At 51.1% G+C, this 15,942-nt stretch overlaps 1 protein-coding gene across 1 annotated transcript; it reads right to left on the reverse strand.

The window, feature by feature from the left end:
• Positions 1 to 208: 208 nt before the first annotated feature.
• On the reverse strand, positions 209 to 7,172 carry LOC145361269 (leucine zipper putative tumor suppressor 1-like). The gene is given in 4 exon segments (XM_080216900.1): positions 209 to 900; positions 2,655 to 3,464; positions 6,149 to 6,319; positions 6,693 to 7,172. Coding segments are annotated over 4 exon segments (2,139 nt in total). The 3' UTR covers positions 209 to 222.
• Between the last annotated feature and the right edge of the window lie 8,770 nt (positions 7,173 to 15,942).

Genomic DNA, 15,942 nt, shown 5'->3' on the forward strand with positions numbered 1-15,942 from the left:
CAGTAACTTCATTGCAGTGTTAATGTAAGGCTACTTGTGACACTAATAAATAAATAAACTAATAAAAAACTGTTGATACGGTGGGAGTAAAGTGAGTAGATGTCCTGAAACCCAATCCAGGCAAAGGAAAGGCTCTTGGCTTTCCATTCTGAGAATGTTATCAGGCACTGAATGAGCTCTGGGACACCCAGTCCTGGCTGCTCTGAGCTGAGGGGTTACTTGTTAGATTGCAGTGGCAAGAATCTCTTCGTAATGAACGTCTGCCCTCTGTGTGCCAGTGGCTGCCTGCTCCCTCACCCCCAGCTCAGCGGAGAGCTGCTGGAGGGCTCTCTCCAGGCTGTGGTTCTGTCGGACAACATCGATATAGTTGTGCTGAAGTTTTCTCTGATACTCGATGACTTTCTGCTTCTCCGCCCACCACAGCAGGCGCTCCCGCTGGAATTCGATCGCGAGCTCTCGGTTCTTCAGTTTCTCCTGCTGGAGTTGGGCCTGTAAAGCTGCCAGGGATCCCGGCGGGGACTCCTGTGGGCCCTGCTGCCGGGCTATCTCGCCGTCCGTGTGGGGGACGGCCTGGCCTGTCCTCTCTGCCCCCTTGCAGCCGGCCAGCTGCTGTTTCAGATCCAGTATCTGGCCCTCCAGCTGGCTCACCTTGCCCCTCAGCATCTCGGCTGCGTTCTTCATGCGCTGCTGCTCGTTTTCGCACACCCCCAGCTCTCTCTCCTTGACCTGCAGTGAACTCTGCAGCTCAGCGACCGTCCCCTCTCGGGCAGAGAGCTTCAGTCTTGTCTCCTTTAGCTGTGCCTTCAGCGACAGCGCCTCACTGACCCTCTGTGCCAGCGTGGCCTGAGAGTCTTTGAGTTGTTGTTTCAGCAACGAGATCTCCCCCGACTTCTGGCAAACCTGAAACGATAACAGTGGATAATCAATATCTGTGTCTGCATTATTGTCACAAGTAGGCTGATGTTAACACTGCAATGAAGTTACTGTGAAAATTCCCCGAGTCATGATGTGGAGATGCCGGCGTTGGACTGGGGTGGGCACAGTAAGAAGTTTCACAACACCAGGTTAAAGTCCAACAGGTTTATTTGGAATCACGAGCTTTCGGAGCGCTGCCCCTTTGTCAGGTGAGTGGAGAAGTTGGTGCACAAACACGACATGTGTTGGCAAAGACACATTTGTGAGATAATTACAGATTTGAGTGACTCACCTGATGAAGGAGCAGTGCTCCGAAAGCTTGTGATTCCAAACAAACCTGTTGGACTTTAACTTGATGTTGTGAGACTTCTTCTTACAATCCCTGAGTCGCCACATCCTGGGACCTGTTGGCACGGTGGTGCAGTGGTTAGCACTGCTGTCTCACAGTGCTCGGGACCCGGGTCACTGTCTGTGTGGAGTTTGCGCACTTGCCCCGTGTCTGCGTGGGTTTCCTCCGGACGCTCCAGTTTCCTCCCACACTCCAAAGATATGCAGGTTAGGTTGATTGGACATGCTAAACTCTCCCTCGTGTCAGGGGGATGAGCAGGGTAACTATGTGGGGTTGCAGGAATTGGGCCTGGGTGGGATTGTGGTCAGCGCAGACTTGATGGGCCGAATGGCCTCCTTCTGCATTGTCGGGATTCTATGATTCTGTTCGGGTACACTGAGGGAGAGCTCAGCACGGCCCAATGTGCTTAACTTGCACGTCTTTCGAAGTGTGGGAGGAAACTGGAGCACCCGGAGGAAACCCACACAGACATGGGGAGAACTTGCAATCTCCACACAGACGGTGACCCAAGCGGGAATCGAACCCGGGTCCCTGGCGCTGTGAGGCAGCAGTGCTGACCGTTGCAGCTGGATGGCACTTTCCCTGCAGCACTGTGCCTCAGTAACTGGCAGCACCATCGAAGCAGACTGGGAGATATAGGATGCCTGTCCAAAGAATGGGTCACGGGGGTTGAGAGAGAGAGAGGACAGACAGGGAAGTTAATGAGAATATCGCACACAGCCATCTTATTATCTTCAATCTTTGAATAACAGAGTCACTCGCAGAGCTCACAAACTGCACAGAACGGCCACAAACTCTGTCTTTATCATGGAACAAGTAACAGTGACCATGAAACCATTGTCAATTGTTGGAAAAACCATCTGGTTCATTCATGTCCTTTCAGGGAAGGAAATCTGCCGTCCTTACCCGGTCTGACCTACATGTGACTCCAGAACCACAGCAATGTGGTTGACTCTTAACTGCCCTCGGGCAACTAGGGATGGGCAATAAATGCTGGCCCAGCGATGCCCATGTCCCATAGAAGAGTAAATTTAAAACAAATCATCGCTGTTATCAAATTCCAAAGAGGAGAAGACTTTTTAAAATTCATTTGTGGGACACGGGCATCGCTGGCTGGGCCAGCATTTATTGCCCATCCCTCGTTGCCCGAGGGGCAGTTGAGAATCAACCACATTGCTGTGGATCTGGAGTCACGTGTAGGCCAGACCAGGTAAGGATGGCAGATTTCCTACAGGAGCTCCAAAAGCTTGTGATACCAAATAAACCTGTTGGATATTATCCCGGTATTGTGACACTCCTTCCTGTGCCCACCCCTGTCCAACGCTGGCATCTCCACCTCAGGGCGAAAGTCTTACTGATGTTTGTTATCACTAACGTTCCTCTGACCTACCTCCCACTTCGTTTCCTCCAGTTTTGGAGCCAGTTCAGCGTTTTCCCTTTGGTAGGATTGACACTGGGCGTTGAGTTTGCGGTGGTCCTGGAGAAGTTGGGTGAAGTCTTCCTGAAGCTTTGTCTTGTCCTGCTGCAGTTGGGTGAGCTGGAGCTGGAGCAGCTGGTGAAGGTTTCTCTGCGCCCTCTGACAGGCCTGGCTATCCATCACGCTGCCCGTCTGCGGCTCATACCCGTCCTCCCGCTTCTCCGCATAAATGCCGGGGTAACCCAGCTCTTCCTCAGCCTGGCTTCCCTCTGACCCTGCTTCCTTCCCCTCCAGCCTCCCCACAGCCTCCTGATTGGCATCCTTGTCTGTGCTCAGGGGTGTGCGGATGGCACATTGGGACGGGAGCTGGGACTGGCTGGGGTTTGGTCCTGTGCTGGTGGGGCTGTGCCCAGTCTCCGAGGTGGATATGTTGCTGGTTACGTTCCTCAGGACACTGTCCAGGGAGCGGGCGATATGCTGAACTGAACCTCCCAGTCTGTTGAGAGGTTTAGTAGCACCAAGCTGGTCAGCCCCCCAATTATATCCCGCACTCTGAGCAGGCAAATTCATCATGGAATTTTGGCCGGAGTCGGACAAAGTTCCGGAATAGTTTGGGAGCTTCTGTCCTTCACCGTTGTGTTTCTCCAAAGGCTTCACTGGCTTCAGTACATTTCCCTGGAGTGCCAGTTTTCCATCCTCCGAGAGATGGTTGGAATGGGCACTGCCAATCCCCGATGACGCCACCTTCTTCACTGTTGTTCTGGCAATGCTCTTCTCACTGCGCTACAGAAAGAGAAGATATGGTTAATCTCACTCCGATTACATTCGCCATTTCCATTACCCCATTGTCTTTATCTCCTTCAACACCAACCATCTCAATGACCTGAGAATGTATTCCTGACTGACACATCAGCTTCACGCAGAGCGAGAGAGAGAGAACGGTGCACCGGCAGAGATCTCAGGACTTCCTCAGCAGAAATCCCAGAGAAAGGCCATTCAGCCCATTTCCCAGAACTTGCTGCTGGGTAAATAATTAATTGACAGCATTTGCTGTCCATCCCTAATTGTCCCTTGAGAAGGTGGTGGGTGAAACACATTCTTGATTTGCTGCAGTCACGATGCTGCAGGTTCACCCACAGTGCTGTTAGGGACGGAGTTCCAGGATTTTGACCCAGCCACAGTGAAGGAACGGCCGATATATTTTCAAGTCAGGATGGTGTGGGGCTGAGAGGAGAATCTCCAGGTGGTGTTACCAAGTATCTCCTGCCCTTCTAGATGGAAATGGTTGTGGGTTTGGAAGATGCTATCTGAGGAACCTTGATGAGTTCCTGTAGTACATCTCGTAGATGGTACACATGGCTGTCATTCTGTGTCAGTGGTGGAGGGAGTGAATGTTCGTGGATGGGGTGCCAATCGAGCAGGGCTGCTTTGTCCTGGATGGTGTTGAGCTTCTTGAGTGTTGTTGGAGCTGCACCCATCCAGGCAAGTGGCAAGTATTCCATCATACTCCTGACTTGTGTCTTGTAGATGGTGGACAAGCTCTGGGGAGTCAGTGGGGGGAGTTCCTCACTGCAGAATACCCAGTCTCTCACCTGTTTTAACATGGTTCTTCATGCAGTGAGTGATTCAGACTTGAATTGGATTTTGGAGTTGTGGATTCACCATAATCGACGATTGATGAAACACCTTCTGGATCATGAGCAATACCAGGGGTGATACACAAGGAGGCTAATTAATTGTTGATTTGAAATAGAACATGGAAAAGCAACCCAAAATCCAAGGGCCTTTAGAACTGAGGTGAGGAGAAATTTCGTCACCCAGAGGGTGGTGAATGTGTGGAATTCACTCCCACAGAAAGTAGCTGAGGCCAAAAGATTGACTGATTTCAAGAAGAAATTAAATCGCGCTCTTGGGGCTAAAGGGATCGAGGGATATGGGGGGAAGGGGGGAAATCAGGATATTTAATTCAAAGATGAACCATGATCAAAGTGGAGCAATCTCGAAGGGCTGAATCGCCACCTCCTGCTTCTACTTTCTGGATAACTGGTGGGGGAGTATCAACTTGTTCCTACATTGATTAAGATGGGCTGAATGGCCTTTCTCATCAGTAAACAGTCATTCAAAGACCAAGCAGGAATCCTGGGCCGGGGGAGACGAGTGTTTGAGTGTTGGCCATTGTCAGTTATCAGATTTTGTGCAGCTTGGAATGGAGATTGTCATTGAGGGGCTTCCTGCAGCAGCTCGTACACTCGTACCTGCAGACAGTAAAAGGATTGCTGACAACCTTCTCGCTGCCTTTTGCCCTGTCCGTAATGCTAACTTACACAAGGTGTGTTTTGCAGGCTAACCCAGTCACAACCCGACAGTCTGGGCTCTGTGACAATACTGAGCCTTGGACGAATGTGTTTGTCATGGTTTTGTGCAGGATCTGTTGTAGCGATTTGTATCCAGTATCAGAACCGCTCTTTCTATACCCAGTAGGCACTGTGTTGTTCCTGCAGCAATACAATTGCGAGAATGTTTGTTTTAATCAGGACTAATGCTGACCTGTTGTACTCAATGTTCCCCGGGACATTTCAGAGTGGGACTCGGTTAGATTGATGAACAGGGAAAGTTATAATGACACGGTGGAGCTAAGCTTTCACAGAGAGCACATGGCAATCTGCTTTTGGGATCTTTAGAGAGAGATGGCTTTCTCTTGCTCTCTGTGAGATCTGGAGACTAGAATCTGCTGGGAAGTGAATTTCTCCAGAAATTGCTGTGTGAGAACTGGGAGACAGGTATCTGTCTGGATCACTGTCCAGAGGTGGGAAACAGCTGGAAATCTGGTATCAAAGTAAACATCTTCAGTTTCTGTGCTAACTGGTTCGAAAGAAGAGATTTATGATGTGTGGGGATACTGCTGAATTGGAACAACAGAGGTAGCTGGCTGTTAAGAATTATACTTTGTTATGTTGAAGTATTTTAGTTGTTAAAAGTTCATAGAATCCCTACAGTGCAGAAGGAGGCCATTTGGCCCATTGAGTCTGCACCAACCACAATCACATCCAGACCCTCTTCCCGCAACCCCATATATTTACCCTGCCAATTCCCCTGACACTAAGGGGTCACTTAGCACACCCAATCATCCTAACCTGCACATCTTTGAACTGTGGGAGGAAACCAGAGCAATCAGAGGAAACCCATGCAGACACAGGGAGAATGTGCAAACTCCAAACAGACAGTGACCCGAGGCTGGAATTGAACCTGGGTCCCTGGCACTGTGAGGCAGCAATGCTAACCACTGGGCTACCCAGTTATGTTGATTCTTTTTGTTATATTCTGATCGTGTTCGTAAATAAATTTGTTTTGATAAAAGCTCCCTAGTGGGTCACTTGAATCACAGCTGGAATAAAAGACCTCATGTTCCCCCACAATGCTAAAAATTAAATGTAAAAGTTGGGATCTAGGCTAATGGCATAAGATACTTTGCAGCTTCTGATCTGGCCCGAACAGCCTAAAGATGACCTCAGCGTTTTCGATGGGATGTCCAGCAGGCTGTGCCTGGGTAACTTGTATCTGGCATTCAGTATTATCCCATAGGTCTGGACTTTCATTTCTAGATCACCCTGCCTGGCCTGTACGGGCAGTGACGCACTCTGGAAGTGATCAACAAAGAACAGTACAGCACAGGAACAGGCTGCTCGGCCCCTCCAAGCCTGCACCGATCATGATACCTGCCTAAACTAAAACCCTATGTACTCAGAGTCCGTATCCTTCCATTCCCATCTTATTCATGTATTCACCTCAATGCCCCTTAAATGCTGCTATCGTACCTGCCCCCACCACCTCCCTGGGCAACAGACATTCACCACCCTTTGTGTCAAAAAATTACTTTGCACATCTCCTCTAAACCTTTCCCCACACACCTTAAACCAATGTCTCCGAGTACTTGACTTTTCTACCCTAGGAAAGAGCATCTGACTATCCGTGTGTTTGTGCGTTGTCTGATTGTTGGGATGGGACCCTCACCTTGTCGAGCTGTCGGGGGAGCAGGGTGGGCGAGGTGGGGGTTCCCTGCCCATCCCTGACGGCAGAGCTTCCTCTCTGAGGCTCCGGCTCTGAAGGCCCGTTCCTCGGCCTGCCCGCCTTTCTCAGCCCTCCGCTTTGGCTGACGCTGATGTACAGGAAGTCTTGGCTCTTTTCACACTTGGAGTTTGTTTTGGGGCCTTTGCTGTTCCCCTGGTGGCCGGTGTCAAAGGTCAGTAGGCCATCCAGTTGCCTGCTGAGCTTGTGAGGGTGGGAGGCCTTTCGGTTGCCGTAATCCAGGGCTCGGCAGGGTTTCTCCTGGAGGTTGTGGCTGGCGATGAGGCTACTGACACTCCCCATGCTTCTCCCCACCCCAGCCGGGACAGAGCAAGGCAGCCTGGGAGCTACAGAGGGAAGTTTGAACTCGACGTGGCAGACATCTCCAGTTGCCACAGCAACCCTGATTCAACAAGTCGATTCCATCTGACGACCCTGTTGGATAAAGAAATGAGAACCTAATGAATGGGCCATTAGTACTTTAAAGAAACCCAACACAAGCCCGACACACTTCACAGTTCATGAAGATCTGTTGTCATGTTGCAATCTTGGACAACCAATTTGTGCCCAGTGAGCTCCCACACACAGCAAAGTCAAAAACCACCCATCCTTGTAACTGTTGAGTCAGGATAATTACCGGTGAGTCAACTCTACCCCAAGAGATCTCCCCTCGACTCTTCCACGAACGAGCCATTGTCGGATTTTTCAACAGTGATCTGGGAAGGCAGGCAGGAACTTCCGACAGTGTGGCACTCCCTCAGCACTGACCCTCTGACAGTGCGGCACTCCCTCAGCACTGACCCTCTGACAGTGCGGCACTCCCTCAGCACTGACCCTCTGACAGTGCGGCGCTCCCTCAGCACTGACCCTCTGACAGTGCGGCGCCCCCTCAGCACTGACCTTCTGACAGTGCGGCGCTCCCTCAGCACTGACCCTCTGACAGTGCGGCGCTCCCTCAGCACTGACCTTCTGACAGTGCGGCGCTCCCTCAGCACTGACCCTCTGACAGTGCGGCGCTCCCTCAGCACTGACCTTCTGACAGTGCGGCGCTCCCTCAGCACTGACCCTCTGACAGTGCGGCACTCCCTCAGCACTGACCCTCTGACAGTGCGGCACTCCCTCAGCACTGACCCTCTGACAGTGCGGCGCTCCCTCAGCACTGACCTTCTGACAGTGCGGCGCTCCCTCAGCACTGACCCTCTGACAGTGCGGCGCTCCCTCAGCACTGACCCTCTGACAGTGCGGCGCTCCCTCAGCACTGACCCTCTGACAGTGCGGCGCTCCCTCAGCACTGACCCTCTGACAGTGCGGCGCTCCCTCAGCACTGACCCTCTGACAGTGCGGCGCTCCCTCAGCACTGACCCTCTGACAGTGCGGCGCTCCCTCAGCACTGACCCTCTGACAGTGCGGCGCTCCCTCAGCACTGACCCTCTGACAGTGCGGCGCTCCCTCAGCACTGACCCTCTGACAGTGCGGCGCTCCCTCAGCACTGACCCTCTGACAGTGCGGCGCTCCCTCAGCACTGACCCTCTGACAGTGCGGCGCTCCCTCAGCACTGACCCTCTGACAGTGCGGCGCTCCCTCAGCACTGACCCTCTGACAGTGCGGCGCTCCCTCAGCACTGACCCTCTGACAGTGCGGCGCTCCCTCAGCACTGACCCTCTGACAGTGCGGCGCTCCCTCAGCACTGACCCTCTGACAGTGCGGCGCTCCCTCAGCACTGACCCTCTGACAGTGCGGCGCTCCCTCAGCACTGACCCTCTGACAGTGCGGCGCTCCCTCAGCACTGACCCTCTGACAGTGCGGCGCTCCCTCAGCACTGACCCTCTGACAGTGCGGCGCTCCCTCAGCACTGACCCTCTGACAGTGCGGCGCCCCCTCAGCACTGACCCTCTGACAGTGCGGCGCCCCCTCAGCACTGACCCTCTGACAGTGCGGCGCCCCCTCAGCACTGACCCTCTGACAGTGCGGCGCCCCCTCAGCACTGACCCTCTGACAGTGCGGCGCTCCCTCAGCACTGACCCTCTGACAGTGCGGCGCTCCCTCAGCACTGACCCTCTGACAGTGCGGCGCTCCCTCAGCACTGACCCTCTGACAGTGCGGCGCTCCCTCAGCACTGACCCTCTGACAGTGCGGCGCTCCCTCAGCACTGACCCTCTGACAATGCAACGTTTGTGCGTTGAAAATGCTGAGGTCTGCAGTATTTGCTGCCGGCTCTGAGAGCAGTGTTTCGATCTGAGAAGCTTTTGGAGAGATGGAGTAACCCAGACACCAGAAATGCTGACTGAAGGGACAAGGAACGTGAAGTGTCAGAGATTTCAAACAGGTTTAACAAACAGTACAAAGTGCGGAGCTTTGAACTGCTGTTAACACTGAAAGGGAACCTTCTGAGGTCATCTCATTCTCTCAGAAGGTAAACTCTTAACTGCTGTTACTTCAAAAGAGTTCCTTTGATCAACATGACATTCACGTGATTTTTTAAAAACTTTACACATCTCAAACTGTGCGGGTTCAGTGGATTGGCTGTGCTAAATTGTCATTTATTGTCCCACGTTGTGTCATTTGGGGGGATTAGTGGGGTCAATATGTGAGGTTACGGGGATAGGGCCTGGGTAAGGTGCTCTGTCAGAATTATAGAATCCCTACAGTGCCCAAGAGGTCATTTAGTCCATCTCTTTTGTACTGACTCCCTAACAGAGTATCCCACCCAGGCCCTCCCCTCCTCCCCATCTCCATCACCCCACACATTTTTTGTTGACTTTTGTTTTATTTGATTTATGATTGTCGCATGTATGAACATACAGTGAAAAGCATTTTTTCTTGCACACTACACAGACGAAGCATACCATCCATAGAGAAAGAAAGGAGAGAGTGCAGAATGTAGTGTTATAGTCATAGCTCGGGTGTGGAGAAAGATCAACTTAATGCAAGCTAAGTCCATTCAAAAGCCTGACAGCAGCAGGGAAGAAGCTGTTCTTGAATCGGTTGGTTCGTGACCTCAGAATTTTGTATCTGTTTCCGAAGAAGGTGGAAGAAAGAACGTCCGGTGTACGTGGGGTCCTTAATTCTGCTGGCTGCTTTGCCGAGGCAGCAGGAAGTGTAGACAGAGTCAATGGATGGGAGGCTGGTTTGCGTGATGGATTGGGCGACATTCATGACGTTTTGTCGTTCCTTGCGGTCTTGGGCAGAGCAGAAGCCCATACCAAACTGTGATACAACCAGAAAAAAATGTTTTCTATGGTGCATCTGTAAAAGTTGGTGAGAGTCAGAGCTGACGTTCCAAATTTCCTTTGTCTTCTGAGAAAGTAGAGGCATTGGTGGGGCTTTCTTAACTGTAGTGTCAGCATCGGGGGGGACCAGGACAGGTTGTTGGTGATCTGGACACCTAAAAACTTGAAGCTCTCGACCCTTTCTCCTTCGTCCCCATTGATGTAGACAGGGGCATTTTCTCCTTTACGCTTCCTGAAGCTGATGACAATCTCCTTTGTTTTGTTGACATTGAGGGAGAGATTATTGTTGCTGCACCAGTTCACTAGATTCTCCATCTCATTCCTGTACTCTGTCTTGTCTACAGTGGTGTTGTCAGCAAACTTGAAAATCGAGTTGGAGGGGAATGTGGTTGCATAGTCAAAGGTGTATAACATTTCCCAGGGCAGCACGGTGGCACAGTGCTTAGCACTGCTGCCTCACAGCACCAGGGACCAGCGTTTGATTCCTGGCTTGGGTCACTGTCTGTGCGGAGGCTGCACATTCTCCCCGTGTCTGCGTGGGTTTCCTCCAGGTGCTCCGGTTTCCTCCCACACTCCAGAAGACATGCTGGGTAGGTGCATTGGCCATGCTAAATCTTCACTCAGTGTACCCAAACAGGTGCCGGAGTGTGGTGACTCAAGGATTTTCACAGTAACTTCATTCACTGTAAGCCCACTGGTGATATTAATAAACTAAAAAGTAATCTACACATCTTTGGAGTGTGGGAAGAAACCGTAGTCACCCTGAGGAAGCCCATGCAGACATGGGGAGAATGTGCAAACTCCACACACAGTGCGCAGACTTGACGGGACAAATAACCTCCTTCTACGCTGAAGGGATTCTTTGATTTCTATGATTCTTGGGGGATAAGATTCCTGAATCATCCACACTCAGATGCTTACCCTGCTGACTCTCATAAATGAATTGGCCTCATTGGAACGCAACGCTTCATTATTGCTGCCACAATTATAATTGGAATTCTGTGTTCTGGTAATTCCCAGACACTGCCAGAGGAGTCTGTGAGCTTTTATTCTCTCTCGTTTCCCATCTGAAGTGGCTTTTGGTCACCACTATACTCATTGGAATTCAGCAGAATGAGGAGGGATCTCATAGAAACATAAAATTATGAAGGGAATAGATAAGGTAGAAACAGGGAGGTGGTTTCCACTGGTGGGTGAAACTAGAACTAGGGGGCATGGCCTCAAAATAAGGGGGAGCAGATTTAGGACTGAGTTGAGGAGGAACTTCTTCACACAAAGGGTTGTGAATCTGTGGAATTCCCTGCCCAGTTGAGGCTCCCTCATTGAATGTTTTTAAGGCAAGGATAGATACATTTTTGAACCGTAAAGGAATTAAGGGTGATGGTGAGTGGGTGGGTAAGTGGAGCTGAGTCCATGAAAAGATCAGCCATGATCTTATTGAATGGTGGAGCAGGCTCGAGGGGTCAGATGGCCGACTCCTGCTCCGAGTTCTTATGTTCTTATTGTTATGTTCTTCAGGGGCATTTTGGAATTGTATTTTTCATGTCTACTGAGAGTAGTCAAGACCAAAACGTTGTGTGTTCTCAAGAAGCAGTTAGATACAGCTCCTGGGGCTATCAAGGATACTGGGGAAGGGGGGGATCAGGCTATTGAGTTGGATGATCAGCCATGATCATAATGAATTGTGGGATAGGCTCGAAGAGCTGAATGGCTTCCCCCTTGCTCCTATTTTCTCATGTTGCTGTGTCTCACGGGGTGGTTGGGTTATGAGCTGTTTTAATCTTCTGCTTGAAGACGCTGCCACCACCTGGGCTTGGTGTAGAGTGTGCAGTCAGGGCTGGGAATGATTGTATTCCACAGCAGCCAGGAGGAATTGTGCTCGGATTCCCTGTGATCAGTGAGTAAGGTGGGTCTTTGGACTCTGTCAAAGGCCAGCTTGAGTGGGGCAATATCCTACGGGATTCGCCCTGCTGTTTGGAACCATCCCACTGCCCTCATTGGTGTATTGTCCCCATGGATCCGTCCTCCAGACACCTGGAAAAGGGACAGTTGTCCTCAGGATCTCATTGGTTTCACCTTGATCCCCAGTCAGTCTGATTTGTCCATCCACAGCATTTTTGGAATTGGGAAGTTTTTTTAAGCCCCTCCTTCTCTCAGTTCCTCCCCCGCCCCTGCCGCCAGGTTTCATTACAATGTAGAAATGCAGAAACCAAAAGCAGGATCAGGCCACTCAGCCCCTCGAGCCTACTCTGCCATTCACTTTGATCATGGCTGATCATCAAACTCAATGTCCTGATCTCACCTTTCCTTCCATGTGCCATTGTGCACTCTGAGATTGCCAAAGGCACGACAGAAATGCAAGGTCATTGTTCCTATCTGACAGGAGTCAGGAATAGCAGTGGAACCAATCACGAGCTGCCTTGTTCTGATGTATTGACGCAGTTTAAAGTTTATTTATAAGTGTCACAAGTGAGGCTTGCATTCACACTGCAATGAAGTTACTGTGAAAACCCCCTAGTCACCACACTCCGGCGCCTCTTCGGGTTACACTGAGGGAGAACTTAGCACAGCCCAATGCACCCTCACCAGCACGTCTTTCAGACTGTGGGAGGAAACCGGAGCACCCGGAGGAAACCCACGCAGACACGGGGAGAACGTGCAAACTCCACACAGACAGTGACCCGAGCTGGGAATTGAACTCAGGTCCCTGGTGCTGTGAGGCAGCAGTGCTAACCACTGTCCACCGTGCCACCCCAGGTAGACAGAGGAAATGTTTCTATCACAAACCAGTGGGTGTAATTGTACAATGTGGATGGGGAGAATTATAATCTTTTCCCTTTGGCCGTTGTGTCGTTCTGTGCACAGTAAACCCATTGATGATTGTGTTAACTTGCACCTCCCCCAGTCTGTACGTTCAGTGCTCTCTGCTTCCCGGCAAGTAACTTATTTAAAAAAAGACTCCCTCACCATGAATCAGTTGAATCCAGTGAAAAGTTGCTCATTCTGTCTGTGTGAGTTTCCTCCGGGTGCTCTGGTTTCTTCCCAGACGCCAAAGATGTGTCGGATAGGTGGATTGGCCACGCTAAATTATCCCCGAGTGTCCAAAGATGGAATGGTTAGGGAGATGAGTGGGGATAGGGCCAGGGTAACTTGCTCTGTCCGTGAGTTACTTTAGTTCTAAGTTTGCACTGTAGTTTTAAGTTGATGTTAATGTACTGGTCACAAGTAGGCTTACATTAACACTGCAATGAAGTTACTGTGAAAATCCCTTAGTCACCACGCTCCGGCGCCTGTTCGGGTACACCAAGGGAGAATTTAGTATGGCCAACACACCAAACCAGCATGTCTTTCGGACTGTGGGAGGAAATCAGAGCACCCAGAGGAAACTCACGCAGACACAGGGGAAATGTGCAAACTCCACACGTCCAGTGACCCAAGTCGGGAATCAAGTCCATGTCTCTGACGCAGTGAGGTGGCAGTGCTAACCACTGTGCCACCGTGCTGCACAGTGATTCCAGGGATTCTGTGTTGTAACACTCAGACTTCTTGCTTTCCTGTTGTAAGACTCTGGGTTTACTGTGGGAGAGAAGAAAATGGAGCAGATTGTATGTCGGAGGGGGGTGCTAGACTTGAATCTCGTCTCCACGGGGGTCAGTCAGGGTTAGGTCCTGGTTAGTTAGTTTGCTGAGGTCGTCACTCTGAGCAAATGGCATGAACAGGGGCTTGGGAAAGGTGCTCTGAATCCAGTGAGAGTGAAGTGAAAGGATTAACTGCGACTCCCAGTACATACTGAACTGGGCGGTCGCTCCTGAGATGTACCGAGGGCACCGAGGGTTCATGTGAACGCTTAGATTCGAGTGTAACATAGGCCGTCACGACACAAGAGCAGGTCAGAGGCAAGGAATATTCCTGCTCCTACTCCCCAAAGCCTGTCCACCATCTCCAAGACACAAGTCAGGAGTGTGATGGAATACTCCCCACTTGCCTGGATGGGTGCAGCTCCAACAACACTCAAGAAGCTCAACACCATCCAGGACAAAGCAGCCCTGCGAGATTGGCACCACATCCACAAACATTCAATCTCTCCATCACCAACGCTGAAAAGCTGCAGTGTGTACGATCCACAAGATGCCCTGTTGCAATTCACCAAAGATCCTTAGACAGACCCTTCCAGACCCACAACCGCTTCCATCTGAAAGGACAAGGGCAGCAGATACATGGAAACACACTCCGATGGAGATTCCCCTCCAAGCCACTCACCATCCCGATTTGGAAATATATCACCGTTCCTTCGCAGTCGCTGGGTCAAAATCTTGGAACCCCCTCCCTGATGTGGGTCAACCCACAGAACACGGACTGCAGCAATTCAAGGGGGCAGCTCACCACCACCTTCTCAAGGGGCAATTAGGGATGGGCAATAAATGCTGGCCTAGCCAGTGACACCCATGTCCCACGAGGAACTGGATCCAGCACGAGCAGAGCTGTCAGGGTTCACAGCTGGACAAAGCCACTCGATATTATTCCCCCGAAGCAGTGGGTTTTGGAGGTTTCTGTTGAAGCTTTCAATGCATTTTGGAATTCTCAGGCCGGCCGTCCCCAAGGGGTTAAAACTGGGCAGTCCGGGTTTGAGCAAGACCGACCGTCAGTGAAAGGCACAGTTCTGACTTGCTCCGGGGTAATTGCTACCCCACGCTGGGCTATTATCTCTGACTCGATCCACACCACACTCTACTGCAGCTCCCAGCACCTGTTCATCAATACCCCACATGCTGTGCGCACGTCAGCAAGCCCTGAGTGTAAGTTAATAGATCCATCAGGACTGCCAACCCGGAGGCCGGGAAGGATTACCTTCCACACTGACCAGGGAAGATCGAGGGCGTGTTATCCTCTTGATAGAAACAGGATACAGGGAGCTTAACCCAGACCTTTCCTCATTTAAATGCAGACACAGAGTCTCAACAAGCAATATTTCTTTTTCTTTATTCAAGGGCATCACCGACTGGACCAGCATTTATTACCCATCCCTCATTGCCCCTTGGCTCACTTGGCCATGTCAGACAGCAGTTAATTGCTGTGACTTGAGAGTCAGATGTAGGCCAGATTGGGGAAGGATGGCAAATTTCCTTCCCTAAAGGACATGAGTGAACCAGTTTATTCAGTTCCTCATGATGGAGGCTAACTTTGCATTCCAGAGGTGAGATTTGAAGCCATCTCCCCAGTGACATCATCCCGGGCCTCTGGACTCCTAGCCCAGTGACATAAGCCTGGGGCCTCTGGACTCCTAGCCCAATGACAAGAGCCTCGGCCTCTGGATTCCTGGCCCAGTGACATTATCACCTCCCCTTGCGTGGCAGTTGAATTTGATGGCTGCTGAGGGTGTCATTGCTAATCTATATGGCAGGCTGCCCTCTCTCTCTCTCTCTCTCTCTCTCTCTCCACCCTCACTGCAAGGCAGCTGGTGACCAGCCTGGGAGCAGATGTTCGAGGAGGTGCAAATCTTCAGGAAGCTCCCCGTGGTCACTCTGACAGCAGGAACACTTGGACATGCGCTGCTGGTTTCTTGACCATAGACAAGGAACCTTCCAGCACAGGCACTGCAGCTCCCATAAGGTACGCAGTGAGGGTACAGCCTGGATATTAAATATTATCTCAGTTGAACCAGAGAGATAGCACTGTACACTCCTCACAGAGCCTGTCCGTTCACCGAGGGAGGAGGGAAATACAGCGAAGATTGTGACAGTATTCTCCCCTCGTCTCCCCAGCTGATTCTCACCTTCTCCCAGTCAGGAGTGACAGCCCTCCTCTCGATAAGGATATCTACCCCACGGCTTTGTGTCAAGCTGAGGTTAGATCCATTGGCCACTTGTTGGCGGGGGTGGGGGCAGTTGCTATATGGAGTGAACAAGCTTTGTCTAAAGTCTAGACTGATGGGTGGAGTAGGCCATTAATCACCCACTGTTTGGCCA

Source organism: Carcharhinus amblyrhynchos, chromosome 34, assembly GCF_965287045.1.
Source record: "Carcharhinus amblyrhynchos chromosome 34, sCarAmb.v2.hapA, whole genome shotgun sequence".
NCBI lineage: Eukaryota > Metazoa > Chordata > Chondrichthyes > Carcharhiniformes > Carcharhinidae > Carcharhinus > Carcharhinus amblyrhynchos.